General features: G+C 41.9%; 1 protein-coding gene across 1 annotated transcript in view; it reads left to right on the top strand.

Annotated features, from left to right (window-relative positions):
• PLCH1 (phospholipase C eta 1) overlaps positions 1-16,721 on the top strand; it is a 232,135-nt gene that overhangs the window by 146,537 nt on the left and 68,877 nt on the right. The window contains exons 5-6 of the mRNA XM_056808478.1: positions 5,246-5,375; positions 7,991-8,161. Coding sequence (XP_056664456.1) covers positions 5,246-5,375; positions 7,991-8,161 — 301 coding nt within the window. The remainder of the gene's footprint in view (positions 1-5,245; positions 5,376-7,990; positions 8,162-16,721) is intronic.

Below are 16,721 nucleotides of genomic sequence, written 5' to 3'. Positions count from 1 at the left end.
CCCATCCCCATCCTTCAACTCTAATGTGCATCCATTTGCTTGTGAAGGCTTAGCCCACCTTGTATACTTCTGAGGTTCAAAATTTCTTCAATCCACTGTCATACCTCTATTTCCCTGTTGGTCCTTGGCATCATCAACATGGGTAGAAGCTATGAAAGCTCTAGACTGCTTGAGCTCTGACACATACTTCTGCCAGCACCCAAAAATGTTGGCCTTTGGCGAGCCAGAGTTTAGCTCACCATCCTTCCATTTAGCCTGGTTGGCCAGGAATGAAGAACCTGCCATCAGTGTTTTTGTCTTTCTGAAGATGCTTTCACTTTCAGTCATATCCTGTAAAGCAATGAACAGAAAAATCTATTTTCAAAATTATTTTTATTCTTTAATCTGCCTGGAGTCTCTTTCTTTGGCTGTGGAATGGACCCTGAGCAGAGTGACAGTCCAAAGGAAGTCACACTGTCACATGGGCCATTATGATAAACATGATATTAATACTAGTTATTCATGCAAGTGCTTTGAAAATTTGCAAGGCTCTTTCCACAGAATCTGAAATCTAGATCTATGCCCTTAGAGCTCATTTGGCACAACCTCTCATTTTCTAGGGCCCAAGAGCTCACAGATAGTTACTTAAGGGCTAAGATCATAGGACACTAAATTTAGAATGGAAGGAACGTCAATACTAGTACTCATTCTGCAGATGAGGAAACTGAGCCCAGAAGGCTTAGTGATTTGGCTGTGGTTGCCCAGTTAAATAGTTGTTTGAAAGAATTCTCAGAGTCATGCCAGCTTTTGCTGCAACTAAGCTACCATATTGGTTCACTATTCCCTACACTCCCCTTTAAATGTTTGAGGACAGATTCAAACCCATGTCTGCTCAAATCCAAGACCTGCTACCTCTGCTGCTGCTAGATACATAAAATTGCAACAATGAGGACACTCAGAGTAGTAACAAAAATTCTGGACTTCTGCAAGGAGATTTGGGTGGGGATCCTGGTTCTGACTCTTACTAGCTCCATGACTATGGGCAAGTCAGCCTGCCTCAGTTTCCTCATTTATATAAAGGGAACAGAATTGTATAGACTGCCAAGCTTGAAAGATTGTTGGGAAGAAATGGTCCCATAGAGTCTAAAGCGCTCTATAAATGTCAGTGTATGCCATTAATAATAGTCCCTTGCTCCATTAGAAAAGCTCAGCCTGGTATCTATGCCCTTCACAGAGGGAATTCTTGTGGTCCTGCAGATGGGTAAGACACATAATCAATTCTCTAGGTTTGGAAGGCGCCTCTCCTTTTGGATTTAAAATAATGATGAGGGGCAGCTAGGTAGCTCAATGGAGTGAGAGCCAGGGCTAGAGGTGGAAGTTCCTGGGTACAAATGTGGCCTCAGACACTTCCTAGCTGTGTGGCCCTGGGTAAGTCATTTAACCCCCATTGCCCAGCCTTTCCACCCTTCTGCCTTGGAACCAATGTACAGGATTGATTCTAAGATAGAAGATAAGAGTTTAAAAAAATAATACCAAGTTGTTGAAAAAGTGTCCTGGGCTGCCCTTCATTTAGATGGTCAGTAGGGGGTGGTGTGTGCCCTGAGATGCTCTTGGGGTAGGACTTGGGATGGATTTATAGTGTTCCTTTTGAATGAAGAAGTATTTTCAGGACACTCAGCTGGGCTCAGGGATGCAATGTACACCCTCTTCCCTGCAGGGGTGTGTGTGTCTGTTTTCCAGCCACCCACACATTCTGGGGAAGGATTGGGGAATTCCTTGGTCATTTCTGGAATGAGCTTCCAAGAAATCCCTCATTTCTCCAAGATTTGGCTCAAATGTTCCCTTCACTATGAAGTCTTCATTCCTTTCCTTCTGCTTCTCCCACCCCAGCTACGTTCTCTCTATTTTGTATCTCTCTTAGTGAGCCTTTGATACTCCTCAGCATCAAGAACAGTTGCTAACATTGGCTTAAAGGTCTGCCCGGTGTTATCTAATTTAAGTTTGCCCTGTGGAAGGCAGCATGCCAGGCACAGCCAGAGAGAAATGAGATAGTCCCTGCCCTCAAGGAGATTCTATTCTATCAAGAAGACCTTGCAGCAGGCACATTGATGTTGTTAGCTTGAAAATGTGGCCAGAAATGCTGCTCTGCCTCCCCAGAGGCTGGCCACCCCCTCCAGTAGCAGTCACAGTGGCATCTTTCTGGGAAGTGAATGACTTGGTTTCCCTCCAGGATTCACCGCTGCATTCTGGGTTTTGTTTTTATTTTTTACTTCTGTCCGAGTTCCATTCCCTGACACATTAACTTTTTGCCTTTGAAGTGCCTGCAGATCTCACATCCCTCAATTTATTAGATTCACGGATAGATTTTAGAAGGTGCTTATATTTGTTTGCATCTCCCTTCCAGGGACTGACAGCTTGCTGTATTTATGTTAACAAGGTTGGCAGGTTAGGAGCTGCGACATAGAATGATCCTGAAAAAATACTAGCTAGAAAGAGAACATGGTCCCAGGAGGCCCCAAGAGACAATCTCTCGAGAAATCTGGCAGGTTTTGTTTTTATGCTACCGGAGGAGAGAGTAGAAAGATAAAGGAATCAATTCAGATAATCAGGGCACGCAATCACCAGCTGAAGTCATGGTCTGATGAAAGAGGGGATCCTGACACACATTGGAGGTCGCCATAATTTCCCCAGACTTTAACGTATGCTATCATGACTCTGTGAAGTCCCTGATTGAACACAGAGTTAATTACATTAACTGAAGAGAATCAGTTTAGATTCTTTCATTCAGAAATTCCACACAAGACTTAGAATTTCAATGGCAAATAGATATTGGACATAGGAGAGAAGACTCTATCTTAACTGGTAAGAAAATTCTTTAGATCAAAATGTAATATGGGGGCAGCTCAGTGGCTCAGTGGATTGACAATCAGGCATAGAGACAGGTGGTCCTGGATTCAAATCTGAACCCAGATACTTCCTAACTGTGTGACCCTGGGTGAGTCACTTAACCCCATTGCCTAGCCCTTATCATTCTCCTGTCTTGGAACCAATAAACAGTATTGATTCTAAGACAGAAGGTAAGGGTTTAAAAAAACATAATATAGTGTTTCCATGTAGTCATATTTGCATTGAACCAAGCAAAAATGATACTATATACCTTGCTGGAAAAGAAATGAATAGGAATAAATTCCTTGGTCTGACATTCAAAGCTCTCCTCCCTCTGGCTCCTACCTCCTTTCTCAGCCTTATTCCATATTAGTCCTTTTCAAGCATTTCACATTCCATAGAAAGTTGATTACTAATTTTTCCCCTGATCTTAGCCTATTTATTGCCTGTGTGAGTCATGTCAACTGTCCCTCCTGTGTGGAGTACACTCCTTCCACATCTCTTAGTCAATTGAAATCCTCCCCTTCAAGTTCTACAGCAGGGATCAGTGATTCCATGAAGCCTTGTTTCATGGATGGGCCTGGCTGAAAGCTACTTCCCCTAGTGAGAGCAGCATGGTGCCAGAATGCAACCAAAGTCAGGAAGACCTGAGTTCAGATTCAGTCTTGGTCACTTACTAGTTGTGTGACCCTGAATAAGTCCCTTAACCTCTCCCTTCTTTAGTTGCCTCTTCTCTAAAATGGGGATGATAATGATAGCACCTAATTTTCAGGTTTGTTATTATGATAAAGTAAAATAATAGTAATAAAACATTATACCAATATGTAATTATTAATATATTATATATTTTGTTAACATATAATACTTATAATGTAAGCTATTATAATCACCCTTCTCATATTTTTTTCCGGCACCTTTTTGAGGGGCTTTTCTTTTCCTTGTTCGGGCTGTGAGCTCCCTATGACCAGTGCCTGTGCTGGTTTTTCCGTTTTTTGTGTCCTTTAGTACCCAGAGTCCTGCCTTGTACCCAGTAGGCATTTGGTAAACGTTGGGTGAATTGTGTTCCCCAGTGCGCTGAATGAAAGCGTCTTTGATATCAACACTCCCACTGGGTTTTTCACTTGGCTTCCCAGTTTCAGGCTAGGAAGTAGAACTGCTCTTCATTCCTTTTATTCATCTTAACTCTTCTCCGTTGCATGTGGCCAGAAGAATGCTTTTCCCTTCTGGATTTGCTGGGCATGTGCAATGTGAATAATTGACTCGGTGCTTTCTCCGAAGTTCATGCCTTTTTAATCTTGAAGAATAGCGTTCTGATCTCCAAACGCTCAGCTTGCAATTGATTCTTCCAATATGTAGGCTATTGCTAGAAAGAAGAATTATGTGTGGATGCGTGCGTGTGTGTGTTTTAAACCAAATCTTTATGCTTAGACATTCTACCATCATAGGATCTGGAACCAGAAGGGATGGGCCAAAACCCTTCAGTCCAGCCCCTCTCATTTTATAGATTAGCAAATTGAGGTCCAAAGAGATCAAGCAATTTGCCCAGAGTCCCTGGGGCAAGAAATGGCAGTTTGGGATGCAAATCCACCATAGCAAGAGAAGAGGAAGCAGCATGGTCTAGAAAATCTACAGGGGTCTAAAGGAAAAGAAGCCGGGCCCCCCGAAGGCTTGGGAAGACAGGAAACTCATCACAGTTTTTGGCCTTGCATTCAGGATCCCAATGTTATTCTAGAAAGGCTGTTTTCCTGACCAAGTGCTCCATTTTAACTTAAACGTATTGAATGACTACAAATGCCATAATTGATTACAATGTAAGCATTGATAAATCATTCCTTGGGCTCCAGAAAAATATGGGGACATGTTTAAAGCCATTTCAAAGGGTAGTCCCATCAACTTCGTTTAATTTAATTCATTTAAAATACATTTATTGTGCATTTATTCTTTAATCAATTGATTTAGGAGAACCTTTGGAGAGAGGTCTTGCCATATGAGAAATGGGAGAGGGAGACTGAAGCAACCCCTTAGAGAGAAGTTGTGCCTGAAGGCCACGGGTTGGAGAGACCTTTGGGTGGGACGTTGGGCTTGAGGAAGGAGCCAGAGAGGGAGTAAGCTTGGAGCGAGACTGGAGCATGGAGAGAAGACACTTGAGGCTGGGAGCTGGATGCCCAGACCCTTAGACTCCAGAGCAATCGAGAAAATGAACTGGGTGACTGCCCGCTCCCTGCCGGAGATGCCATAAGTAATAACCTGGGTGTGATTGGTGGAGTGTGGCAGGTGTGAATTGGATCTCAGTTAGCAGAGCAGAGGCAAGTCAAGGACTGTCTGGACTCTTCTTTCTCTCTGGGAGTTTGGACGAGTATTTCCTTGACTTGGGCTGCACATGGGTGAAGCAGACCTTTGAAGAGGCTGACAAGAATGGGGATGGCTTATTGAATATCGAAGAGATCCACCAACTGATGCATAAACTCAATGTGAACCTGCCCCGCCGAAAAGTCCGGCAAATGTTTCAGGTAAACCCTGTTGTGAAAGAGGAAGACATGAGGCTATTGGTATGGGATCACTCGAGGAGCTAAGGTATATCCATGTATATGAGGCATAGGAGTTGCACTGGGAAGGACCTGGACTTAAGTCTTGTCTTTCATATATGCTGGCTGTGTGGCTTTAGGCAAGTCATTTAACTTCTTCGAACCTCAAGAGAGTCTCTTAGACCAGAAGCTCCAGGTGAGTTGCTTATCTGCATTGCTAGAGAGCATTCCCACACCTGGAGCACCCCCCATTGATTAACCTCTCCAGGACAGAGGAGTCCTTTGTTGGAGAAATTGGAATCCTTTCCCTTTTTCTCTCCAGCAATATCAGCCTGCTGCTGAATGATGTTTTAATTTTTTCCCTTCGTTGGCCGTCCATGAAAGGGAAATGAATATGGTGGTCTTGCCTCATTCTGAATGCCCGTGAGGATTGCGGCCACCCAAATGAGCATCCCAGTCACAGTATGCTTGAGAGGTGCCCGTCCAGCCTTGGCTATGAGATCAAACTTCTCTTGGGGCTGCCCACTTCCCTTCCGGTCAGCTCCAGTGTCTGAGAAGCTTTGCCATCCCCAATCTGCTTCCCTGGGTCATCTTCCCATGGCAGCTAGCTCTTTCCTCTGCGGCTGAGCAGGCTGAATCTAAGCTTCTTCCATGACAGCCCCTCAGCTATGGAAAGGGGCCGCTGCTCTCCGTGCCCACTTTTCTGAACAAGATTTTGTGAGACCTTACGGTTTTCAAGTGTCTAATCTGTCAGGGAAGCATCAGAGCATCTTGGCCCAGGTTCGGTCTCCTTCCCCGAGAGCACACAACGTGTGATCTGCATTCTGGCTGCATTTGGGCTGTTGTCATGTACAAAATCATTTTTTGGAGTGGGAGGGAAGAACCTTAGCAGAGAGATGGCCGGCAGACCCAGCTTCCAGGATTTAGAGCATGACTACCCCCATTTATCAAGTGGACTTGACTCAAATTCCTTCATAGGCTATTGGCCAAAAAAAAAAAAATAGGTGTTGATATTAACAGCCAGCCTCGTGTAAGACTCTACAGCGATGGAAGTCCTTCTCCAAGGGCTTGTTTGTTTTTGACTACGTGATAAGGAAACCTTTTTTGTACCCCAAAGCTTTCAGAAATTCCATATTTTGTCCCCCATTTCAATTGAGAACCCATCACAAAATGCTCATTTTTTTAGTTGTCATTGTTGATGGTGGCAGATAGTGACCTGGTTCTTTTAAAATTGAAAAAAAAAGGGGCAGCTGGGTAGCTCAGTGGATTGAGAGTCAGGTCCTGGTTTCAAATCTGGCCTCAGATACTTCCTTGCTGTGTGATCCTGGGCAAGTCACTTAACCCCCATTGCTTAGCCCTTCTGCTCTTCTGCCTTGGAACCAATACAGATGATTGATTCTAACACAGGAAGTAAGGGTTAAAAAAAGATTTAGCATTCATTACAAAAATATTGAGTTCCTCATTTTCTCCTCCTCCTCCTCCTCCTTCCTTGAGAAGATAAGCAATTTGATGTAAGTGATCCATTTACAAGTTCTTCAAAACTATTTTCTGTGTGCTCTGATTCAGCCTGTCCTGTGGGAAGAAGAATGAGGACTTCTGCCGGGTTCCGATTCAGACTAGGGAGGTGGGCAGTAGGGTTGCATAGAATAATCCACCAGTATCAACGATTGCTCTGGGAGAAGGGGTTGTCTGCCTCTGAGGGTTCCCACAGGGACTGAGCGGCCAGAATGGCCTGAATTTAGAGATGGTAGATCCTGACCTTAGAGGCCACTGAGTTCACTTTTAAAGATGATAAAACGGAGGCAGAGAGAGACAGAGAGACTTCACCAGGGCCATACAGCCAGTCAGCTTTGGGATCTGAGTCTTTTCGTCTCAGAAGCCAATCCTTTTATTTGCTCTGCCTCCTAGTTGATTAAGGTAGACCCTGGATGTTGGGAACCTTGGCAGCTGTGCCTTGTGGCGCCATGGGTCAGCAAAGGACTAGAGCTGGACCTGGAGATGGAGGTTGCCTTTGGGAGGAAACAGGCTTCCCCTCCAGATGGTCACACCCAGGGACAAAGCCCTGGTTACCTTGTATTGGTTATAGCTTTGACCGAAGGCCACTTGGAACAGAATACAGAAGATTCTTTCTTACACAGGCGAAGGCTAATTTTTATTTCATTATAAAAATTTCTGATTGAAAAATGAGATCCCCAAAGAAGAATGAAAAAAGCAAAAACCCACTGGCTTTGGAGTCCAAAGAACTGGGTTCAAAATCCACCTCTGACATTTAATATCTTTGTGAATGAGTTTACGTGGTTTTCCACAAAACACTGTAAACAAAGCGAAACCATTCCCTATGGAAACTTCAATCTTGTCCATGGAAGGAGAGCATTAAGACCCCCGCAATCCTAGGCTGTTAACGAAGGACTCTGACCACTTCCTCCCCATTCCCCCGCCCTTCCATTTCAAATCTGTCTTTCCTTCAGAAGCTGATGAAATAGAGGAGCCCTTTCACCCTCGTTCCCAGGCTCAGCATCCTCCTGAAGGTGTGTGCTTTGGCTCAGTCCCAACCAGATCATCCTTTCTCCTCACTGGTCTGTTTTTATTCCCCGTTTCAGGAAGCCGACACTGATGAGAATCAGGGGACTCTGACGTTTGAAGAGTTCTGTGTTTTTTACAAAATGATGTCTCTGAGACGGGACCTGTACTTGCTTCTCTTGAACTACAGTGACAAGAAGGACCACTTGACCGTGGAAGAGCTGGCCCAGTTTCTGAAGGTCGAACAAAAGGTGAGAGGCTACGAGTGAGTCCTCATGTGGCACGGTTTTTAATTATGATTAGGTAGACTGAGGTTTTGCTGAATTTCTCAGGTATTTCCTTAGTGTAACAGAACAAAAACTACAAAATGGTATTGCTAATTTCTTTTGGATTTTGGGTTTTGTTATGGACTTCTGAACTTGGCCAGATACTCTAAAGACTTTTCTTTAGCTAATCTTGGGCCAGATCACACTCATTCATTTTGGATTCAAGTTTGCCTCATGTGGAACAACTGAAGTGATGAATTTTCATTTGGAAATCATTCCTCTATCCTGAGTTTCTTTATTTTTTTATTCCTTATCTCAGATGGCTGCAGGGTCGTACTTAGCCCAGCCCAAACCTCTTCTAAAATGAAAAATCCCCAGCTAGTCGGACTGCTATTTGAGGACCCTGGTAGAAGGCAGCAATAAGGCTGACTCCTTTCAAACCTGCCCGGCCCGAGACTATCAAACATTTTTTAATTACAGTTTCAATATGATCTTGGACTGGTTTCTGCTGTGAAGGCTAGTCATGAGAAACACTTACGTCAATGAGGAGAGCGCCAGTTGGGCAGGGCTGAGGTGGGATCCCATCCTGCCAGCCTCAATAGCCAGAGGAGAAAATGTGTTTAGTAGGTTTCTTGCTTCCCATTTCCAATTCTCATCTCAGGAAAGGCATTTTGACAGTAAGGGATACAAGCTTTTCTTCTTCTTCTTTTGTCCTTGTTATTATGTTTATGCCTGTGCCTGTTATGGTTGTCATGCTGATCTAAGAAATGCCATTTGGAATCCTAGAGACCTTTAACTCTTTTGGGGGTAAGAAGATTGTAAACTCCTGCCCAAGGATGAATTAATTAGCTTGTTGTGGTCATTGCCTCTCACCAGAGTAAAGTTCTCTAGCCTGAGTGCAGCAGAATGGTTTACCATTTCCTCCTCAGCTCATTTTATAGGAGGCAAACAGGATTGACTTTTCTAGAGTCACATAGCTAGTAAGTCTCTGAGGCCAGATTTGAACTCATGAAGATGAATCCTCCTGACTCAAAGTCCAGGGCTCAATCCTCTGCGCTAGCTGCCAGCAGAAATAGCATCTCATTTGGAGTCAGAGGTCCTGAATTTGAGTCCTGCCTTTACCACTTTCAATCTGGCTCATTGGGAATGTTTAGATCTTGAGCAATCAGTCAACCACCAAGTATTTATGAATGTTTCCAGGACTCAGTTGCCTCATCCAAAAAATGAAAAGGATGAAGTAGGTGATCTCTGAGCTCGACATTCTGCAATCCCACAGGAATCTATTGATCGATTGAGGCACTTTCTTTGTGCTGGGGATAAAAACAAAGCCTTGCCTATGATCTCAGCTATAGGCTTTTACAGTATAAAGTTCTAGTTTATAGGATTGCCCATATCTTTTAGAGTAGCAGAAGTGCCTCTTAAGAATTTGGTTTTGACAATTCATCTTTTTAGCCCAAGCCAGATAACTTGACGTTTCAGAGCACACTGACACTTCTGGGCTGGATGGGGGTTCTACATTTAGGCAGAGCAGATCTGAATATTTCCCAACAGGGATCACGTATGTTTCCTTGTCAGAAGATGTGTTCATGCATGCATATGGTTGGGTAAATTTTGGGACTTTGACAAATCCCTGTTTCACTTTTTAACTTAAGAAGGTATACCCCAGGGAAATATTTGATTCAAGGCCAAGAGAACCAGACTAAAGAAAGCCCCAAGAAGGAAAATAATAGACACAAAGGAGAGGAGCCTTGACATGATTCTACTTCTCTTAGAAACTGTATTTTCTTCCATACTGTTTTTTGGTTTAACAGATGCTTTTTTAAGATTGTTACTACCATCAGGGGAGTCCTATTGATTTATTGTCTCATATTTTGAAGACAAGGGCACTATCCCTGGGGTCAAGAGAACCCAAGTTCAAATCCAGTCTCAGACACTAGCTGTGTAACCCTGGACAAGCCATTTAATCCTGTTTGCTTCAGTTATTCCCCTGTAAGATGAGTTAGAGTGAGAAATGGCAAACCCCTCCAGTGCCTTTGCCAAAAAACCCTACCCCAAACCCAAATGGTATCATGAAAAGTCAGACATGATTAATTGACAAAAGAACAACTTCCAGAGTAAACCATAGGCTTACATTTCACTGTTGCCGAATGGCCCGCTGCGGACAATCACCATTATATCTAACCAAAGGTCACTACTCCTGTGGTCCATTTTATTATAGTTCTATTTAATTAATACATTTTAAGTTGGGTAAAATGTCTTGGCCACAGTGACTTGTATCAGTAAATATGGATACTGCCTCTGGCTACTTACTTTCAGTGTCTGACCCAGTGTTACAAATTAACCTGGACTCTAGTTGCCTAGAATCATAAAATAATTAAATTGTTAGTTTTCAGGGAAACCAGAATTTTCATAGAAATGGAGAATTAGATGGTCTCTTTCCTCCCAGCTGCTGATGCGTTCTACCATTAAACAGATGCTGTCTGTGCTGGTTTATTTACTTAGAAGGACAAGTGATCTCTGGGTCCAGAACTGACTTAAGGTGAAGAGGGGAGGTTGGGTCATACATAAGAGATGGCATAGTCCTTGTAATAGTCCCTTGATCAAAAAGTCCCCCTCTGCAATCCATCATCTTAACTACAATAATCTCCTGGGAGTGTTCGATGGTTCTGATTCATAGAATCTCATAATCATTAAAGAATCAAAATTGCAGGTGACTCAAAGGGCAGTGGAAAGACACATGGTGGGTGTTAAGTAGGATGTAGCCTCTTACCAAAGATGACTTATGTGCAGTACTTAGCATCAAACCGATGAGCTGGCAGTTTAGAGAGAGCACTGGATCACAGAAGCACAATCTGAGGGCAAAAGTGGTACTCATGAAATTCTGAAGACTAAGAGGAAAGCATTCACTCCTTTGGACAGATCCATGATGGAGGATCTAGGAGGGACCCAGACAAGCATCACATGAGATGATGAGAATGGCTCGTGAGCCTCTACCACTGAAGGGAGTACCTACTTTCATGAAGTTCCAGTTCATAGAAGTAATGGGCAGTATCTATATTATTATTATTATTTTAAATATTTAACCCTAATTTTATTTTTATTTTATTTTATTTCATTTATTTATTTTTTTTGGCAGTATCTATTTTAGATGGATCTGAGCAATTTCTTCAGAGCTGCAGGTCATAACTCCTTTCCTTGCCTTCTCATCTTGTGTTACCATTGGACATGGCTCTTAATGTATATTTCTTTTTGAATTATTTTTCCTTTTTTAATTTTTCAGTAGAAACAATTTTCTATATAAACCCTTACCTTCCATCTTAGAATCAATACTGTGTATTGCTTCTAAGGCCGAAGAGCAGTAAGGGATAGGCAATGGAATGGGGGTTAAGTGACTTGCCCAGGGTCACACAGCTGGGAAGTGTCTGAGGTCAGATTTAAACCCAGGACTTCCTGTCTCTGGGTTGGAAGCAACTTTTGAAAATTGTTTTCTAAAACTTTTAAATTCAGATTTTCTCTCGCTCTCTCACTCCCCTTTCCCTGAGACAGTTAATATTCTGATATAGGTTATACCTGTACTTTCACATATTCCATATTGCTCATGTCATTATAGAAGACACATATCATTATATACAATAAAAATCTCATGAAGGAAGTAAAGTGGAAGATGGTCTGCTTTGATCTGTACTCAGACTTTAACAGGTCCTTCTTTGACTGTGAAGAGCTTTTTTCATCTCAAGTTCTTTAGAGCTATTTTGGAAACTTGCTTTGCTGATAATAGTTTAGTCCTTCACAGTTGATAATTATATAGTGTTTCTGTTTCTGTCTACTTTATTTTTCTGGTTCTGTTTACTTTACTTTGCATCAGTTCATGTAAGTCCTTCTAGATTTTCTAAATCCTTTTCTTCATTTCTTATGGAGCAATGATATTCAATTACAACTATGTACTTAAACTTGTTCATCCATTCTCTAAGCAATGGACAATGAATCAGTTTCCTCTTCATATATATATAGCATCTCTATAACATGCTGATCCAACATGCTCCTCTACAGTAAGAACTTCAAGCTCATTACTCGGCATCAAGTGCTTGATGGTTTCCATCCTACTCTTCAGCATCTTCTTCTACTTTTTACCTTCTTGTCATGGAGAAGAATACTCCTTTTCTCACCTTTTTTCTACTTTGTTTTTAATTTGAAGTCCTCCATTTCCTCCCCAAAGAATATTTGTTTTCTCATATAACCTGAAGAGTAGATGCTTTTCTTTCCCTGCCCCTTATTATTATTATTATTATTATTATTATTATTATTATCAGTTACTTGACTTCCTATACCCTCTTTAAGTCACTGTTAAGACCTACTTGCCCTCCATAATGGTGGAAGTGAGTTCCCCAGTCCCTTTTTACTTTTGTTAGTAGCTCTTATGGTCAGTAAAATAGTTGGGAAAACAAGTTTATTCCTAAGTCTATTCACTTATTTCTCTTTTTTGTTGTTGTGGGAAGAAATAATATCTCAGCCTGTTGGGGAGGACTAGGACCAGCTATTTTTTTAATTAGTTAAATAAAATATCTTTTCAATGTAAAAGTTAAAATTAAATCTCAATAATAATATTTTAAGATATTTATTAATGATAATCAGAAATCATGGAATAAAGAAGATTCAAAATAAAGACCACATGCCCATGGCTGGTTAGCCATTTTTTAGTCAACCCCACTCTCCACCATCAATGCTGATTCTACATCAGAGAGAGGGAGCCTCCAAAGCCCATACCCTTTATCCTTTGTCTACAGGAAGTACGTAATGATAGGAAGTCAGTGGGTTCTTGGGATATGTAGTTCTTAGGGTAACAGATTTTTGATCATGAAACTTTTTTTTTGTTTGTTTGTTTTATTTCACTGAAATTCTGCAAAGGATTGAATTCATGCCTTTGCCACTCAGTGTGTGATTCATTTGGACTCCAATTCTTCAAGTGTAGCACACTCAGAGAATTCCTCAGTACTTTCCATGTCTGTGCAGTGCTAGTGTCAGTGACACAGGAATCAGACCATTCTGGACCTCCCTTTTGTAACTTTCCATATCCACTGAAAAATTATTGCAGACTCCTTCAATCTGTTGGTCTAAGGCATTCAGCTTGGGTTTTTCCTTTCCATTTTTTCCTCCTGTATTTGCCTAATGACCATTTGTATGTTTCTCAAAAGCACCAATCGCTGCTCTTCTGACTTCATGGGGCCTTTTTTGGGGGGCCCGAATCTCCTGTAGAGTTTGTTTATTTTATTTTTTTTTTCATTTTGCTTCTGTTGATAAGCATATCAGCTTGCTCACATTTCATCTTTCTGTTGTTATGGAATATGGTGGACTGGGATGGTCTCGAATATAACCAAAGAGCTTTAGATTGCAATGAAAGGAAAATATACAATACGACTTTGTTTTATGTGACCCATGTGTTCCAAGACCTTCCGTGTAAGTTGAAAATTATGTGTAATGGTGAAACTCCTTACTTGAATATTTCTTATACATACATATCTAGGCACTTTTCTTAGGATTATCAGAGCTCCCAACATCACTACTCTTGTATTCTGAGACCGTTATTAATAACGAAATAGCATTAATGAAACAAGGAGAAGCCCTGCTCTGATGAAGACACAACTTGTTACAAGAAAGAGAACTCCAGACAAATATTGATGCAGGAGCTAATGTTTGGCACAAAATAGTGTGATGACTCTCACTAACACTTCTCAGAATGGGAATGAATGTGATTGGGTGAGCTGCTGCCAGATTTTCTGCCAAATGACTCAGATTTAGCATGTTATTAAAAACTTTTATGTATTTTCTGTCTTTATTTTTTGATTGCTGATTATGTATACCTAAATTCACATATGTAGAGTCCATGTAAAATAAGGTCCTACTATTCCTTGGTAGGGAAGACGAGAACTGGACCCTGTTTATAAGATCATAGATTCAGAGCTAGAGGACACTCAGTTTGTTTAGTCCAAACTTTTTATTTTATAGATAGGGAAACTAAGTCACAGAGTGGTGAATAATTTACCCAGTCACACAGTGTCTGAGGCAGAATTTGAACCCAGGTCTTCCTGTCTCCCAAGTCCAATGTTCTATCCACCTTATTTTGTTTCCTTTTAGTGTGATGCTTTCTACTAAAATATTAGCTGTTGGTGTTTACTTGTAGTAGAACTCTAGCTTTATCTTGAGGGTTTAGAGCCTTTCTCTTTGTTACTTGTGCTTTTTGCCTCATCCTTTGCTGGCCATGCCTAGGGCTCCCTTTGCCATAGACCTATGCCTGTTGTTTTCTCTCCAAATTTTCTGGAAGCTATTTTTAGTTTTTCTGCTCCATAGATGGTAATTGACTGTGTCCCCTCCCTTTCCCTCTTTATTAACCTCAAATAAGTCCAAGCGAGTTCTGGGGGCGGGGGGTATCATCATCTTTTCTCATCCTTCTTGCCCTAGCCTCTTTCCCTTGAAGCTGTTCCTGACTCCTTTCCTTCCAGTCTCCCACAGAGTCAATGGCCCTTGTCAATTGCATTTTCCTGCATTTTCTTCCATAGAGGTCATTACTCTGAAAGCTTTCCCCAGAACTCTAGACATTTCCTCCTTATTTTTTCTTGGTCTTTTTTCTTTATGACTGTAGTCATTAAGCAAAGACCATTTCTATGGAGCCAGATATAGCTGAAAGGAGGGGGGGGGGGTAGCACATTTGGAACCAGGAGAGATGAAGGGTGGCATCATCCTCCAGTATTTACTAGTTCTGTGCCCATGGACACATATCAACCACCCTAAGCCTCAGTTTCATTATCTGTAAAATTGGGGAGAATACCCCTAATACCTCTCTCAGGGATATCAGGTTGGTCAAATGGGAGAATTCATGTAGAGCATTTTGTGAACCTTAGATTAGACTATAAATACCAGCCCCCAGAGGCAGCCAGGTGTGGGAGAAGGTGCTGGATATAGAGTAAGGAGACCTGACTTTGAATCCTACCTCATGTGCTTACTTATTCGCTTTGCCATCTTTGGCAAGTCACCTTCCATCTCACAGCCCCCCTTTGCTCATTTCTAAAATGGGGGCACTAATACTTGGCCCCCCTACCTCTTACCAGGGTGGTTCTGGGAATAGGGCTTTGCGCACCTTCGTGTGCCATGGAAATGCGAGCTATTACTGAGTGCTAACTGAACTTCTGTGGACACGCCAATACCACCACGTGGCCAGGCAAAGCTTCTACCTGGATATGATGTGATTTGTGGCTTGGAATTGCACTGAGTCTGATGGCAGTTCCCTGGGAATGTGTTGGGGGGAGGTTTATCCATTCTTATGCCTGGGCAAGGATTTCTTTCTGCTCCTATCTTATTAATTGAAAGAATAACAGTGCTGTACTTGCCAAGTTAAGATGAGCTGCTTCAGTGTATTAATAAAGTTGTCCAGACTCCTTAGAAAGAGAATTATTTCTCCCTTGTCCTTCTCTGCCAGCAATGGTACACATTATCAAGGCGCTGTTAACAGTATGAAGTGAAACCTGGTGGTGACTGAGAGCTTGCAGCCAGGCTTGGGATTCCAAAGATGCTAGATTTCGTTTTTGATGACCCCACCACCCACACAGTAGGCACTTTCTAAATGTTTGTTGATTGACTGCTTGACTCACTAATTCACCAGATTGCTCGCAATTAAGAGACATGGGCTAGTGAAACGAATGTTGCATTCAGGATGACGTTGGCTGTGTCCCATTAATTTCAGATGCATAAACTCCAGAACATCCCCTTCAGGTGGAAGTACTCTTAGCCATCTGGTCTAGAGGTTGTTTGGGGACCTGAGGCAGAACAGATCATTGTAGAAAGCTCAATGTACTGGTTACAGCAAGAGTTCCCAATGCCTGGGTTGTCTCCAGTTACTTCAAGGGATCATGAAATTTTGAGAACAAATTTAAGGTGAATTAATCTTTAAAATGCCAAGTAGCATTCTCAGGAAGGCCAAAGGGAGGAGCGCACTAAACCGGAGCCACATCAGATGTCACAGTCACCCAAGATTTAGGGATCCCTGCTTTATATTAATGCCATCGTTCAAGAAATTTATTTTGGTGCTTGTCTCAGTGACAGTAATAATCATGATGAGATCAATAACTAAAAAGGGCACCATATCACTGACTTGAATTACAGATATTTCAAGCTTCTTTATGAGAGCAAGTCCTTGGTTTTTAGCATCTCCTTTAAAATTCTTTTAAAGTTGATAAGCATTTAAGACCTGAGTTCAAATCCAGCCTCAGACACATCCTAGTTGTGGGACTGTGGGCAAGTCACTTAAAATCTCAAGGCCTCAGTTTCCTTAACTGTAAAGTGAGGATAACAATTTTACCAACTTCCCAAGGTTCTTGTGAGGATCAAATGAGATAATATTTGTAAAATACTGAGGAGATAGTAGGTACTTAAAAAATAAACTTGTTCTCCATTCCCTCCTCTCCTCTTTTCATCCCCCATCAGTAAAAAAGGAAGAAAACAAGACCCTTTAACAGATATATAGAGGGCAGTGGACAGAACCAGAAGAACAATT

Source organism: Monodelphis domestica, chromosome 8 (assembly GCF_027887165.1).
Source record: "Monodelphis domestica isolate mMonDom1 chromosome 8, mMonDom1.pri, whole genome shotgun sequence".
Lineage (NCBI taxonomy): Eukaryota > Metazoa > Chordata > Mammalia > Didelphimorphia > Didelphidae > Monodelphis > Monodelphis domestica.
The sequence above is the reverse complement of the archived record's forward strand: the minus strand, read 5'-3'. Positions and strand labels throughout refer to the sequence as shown.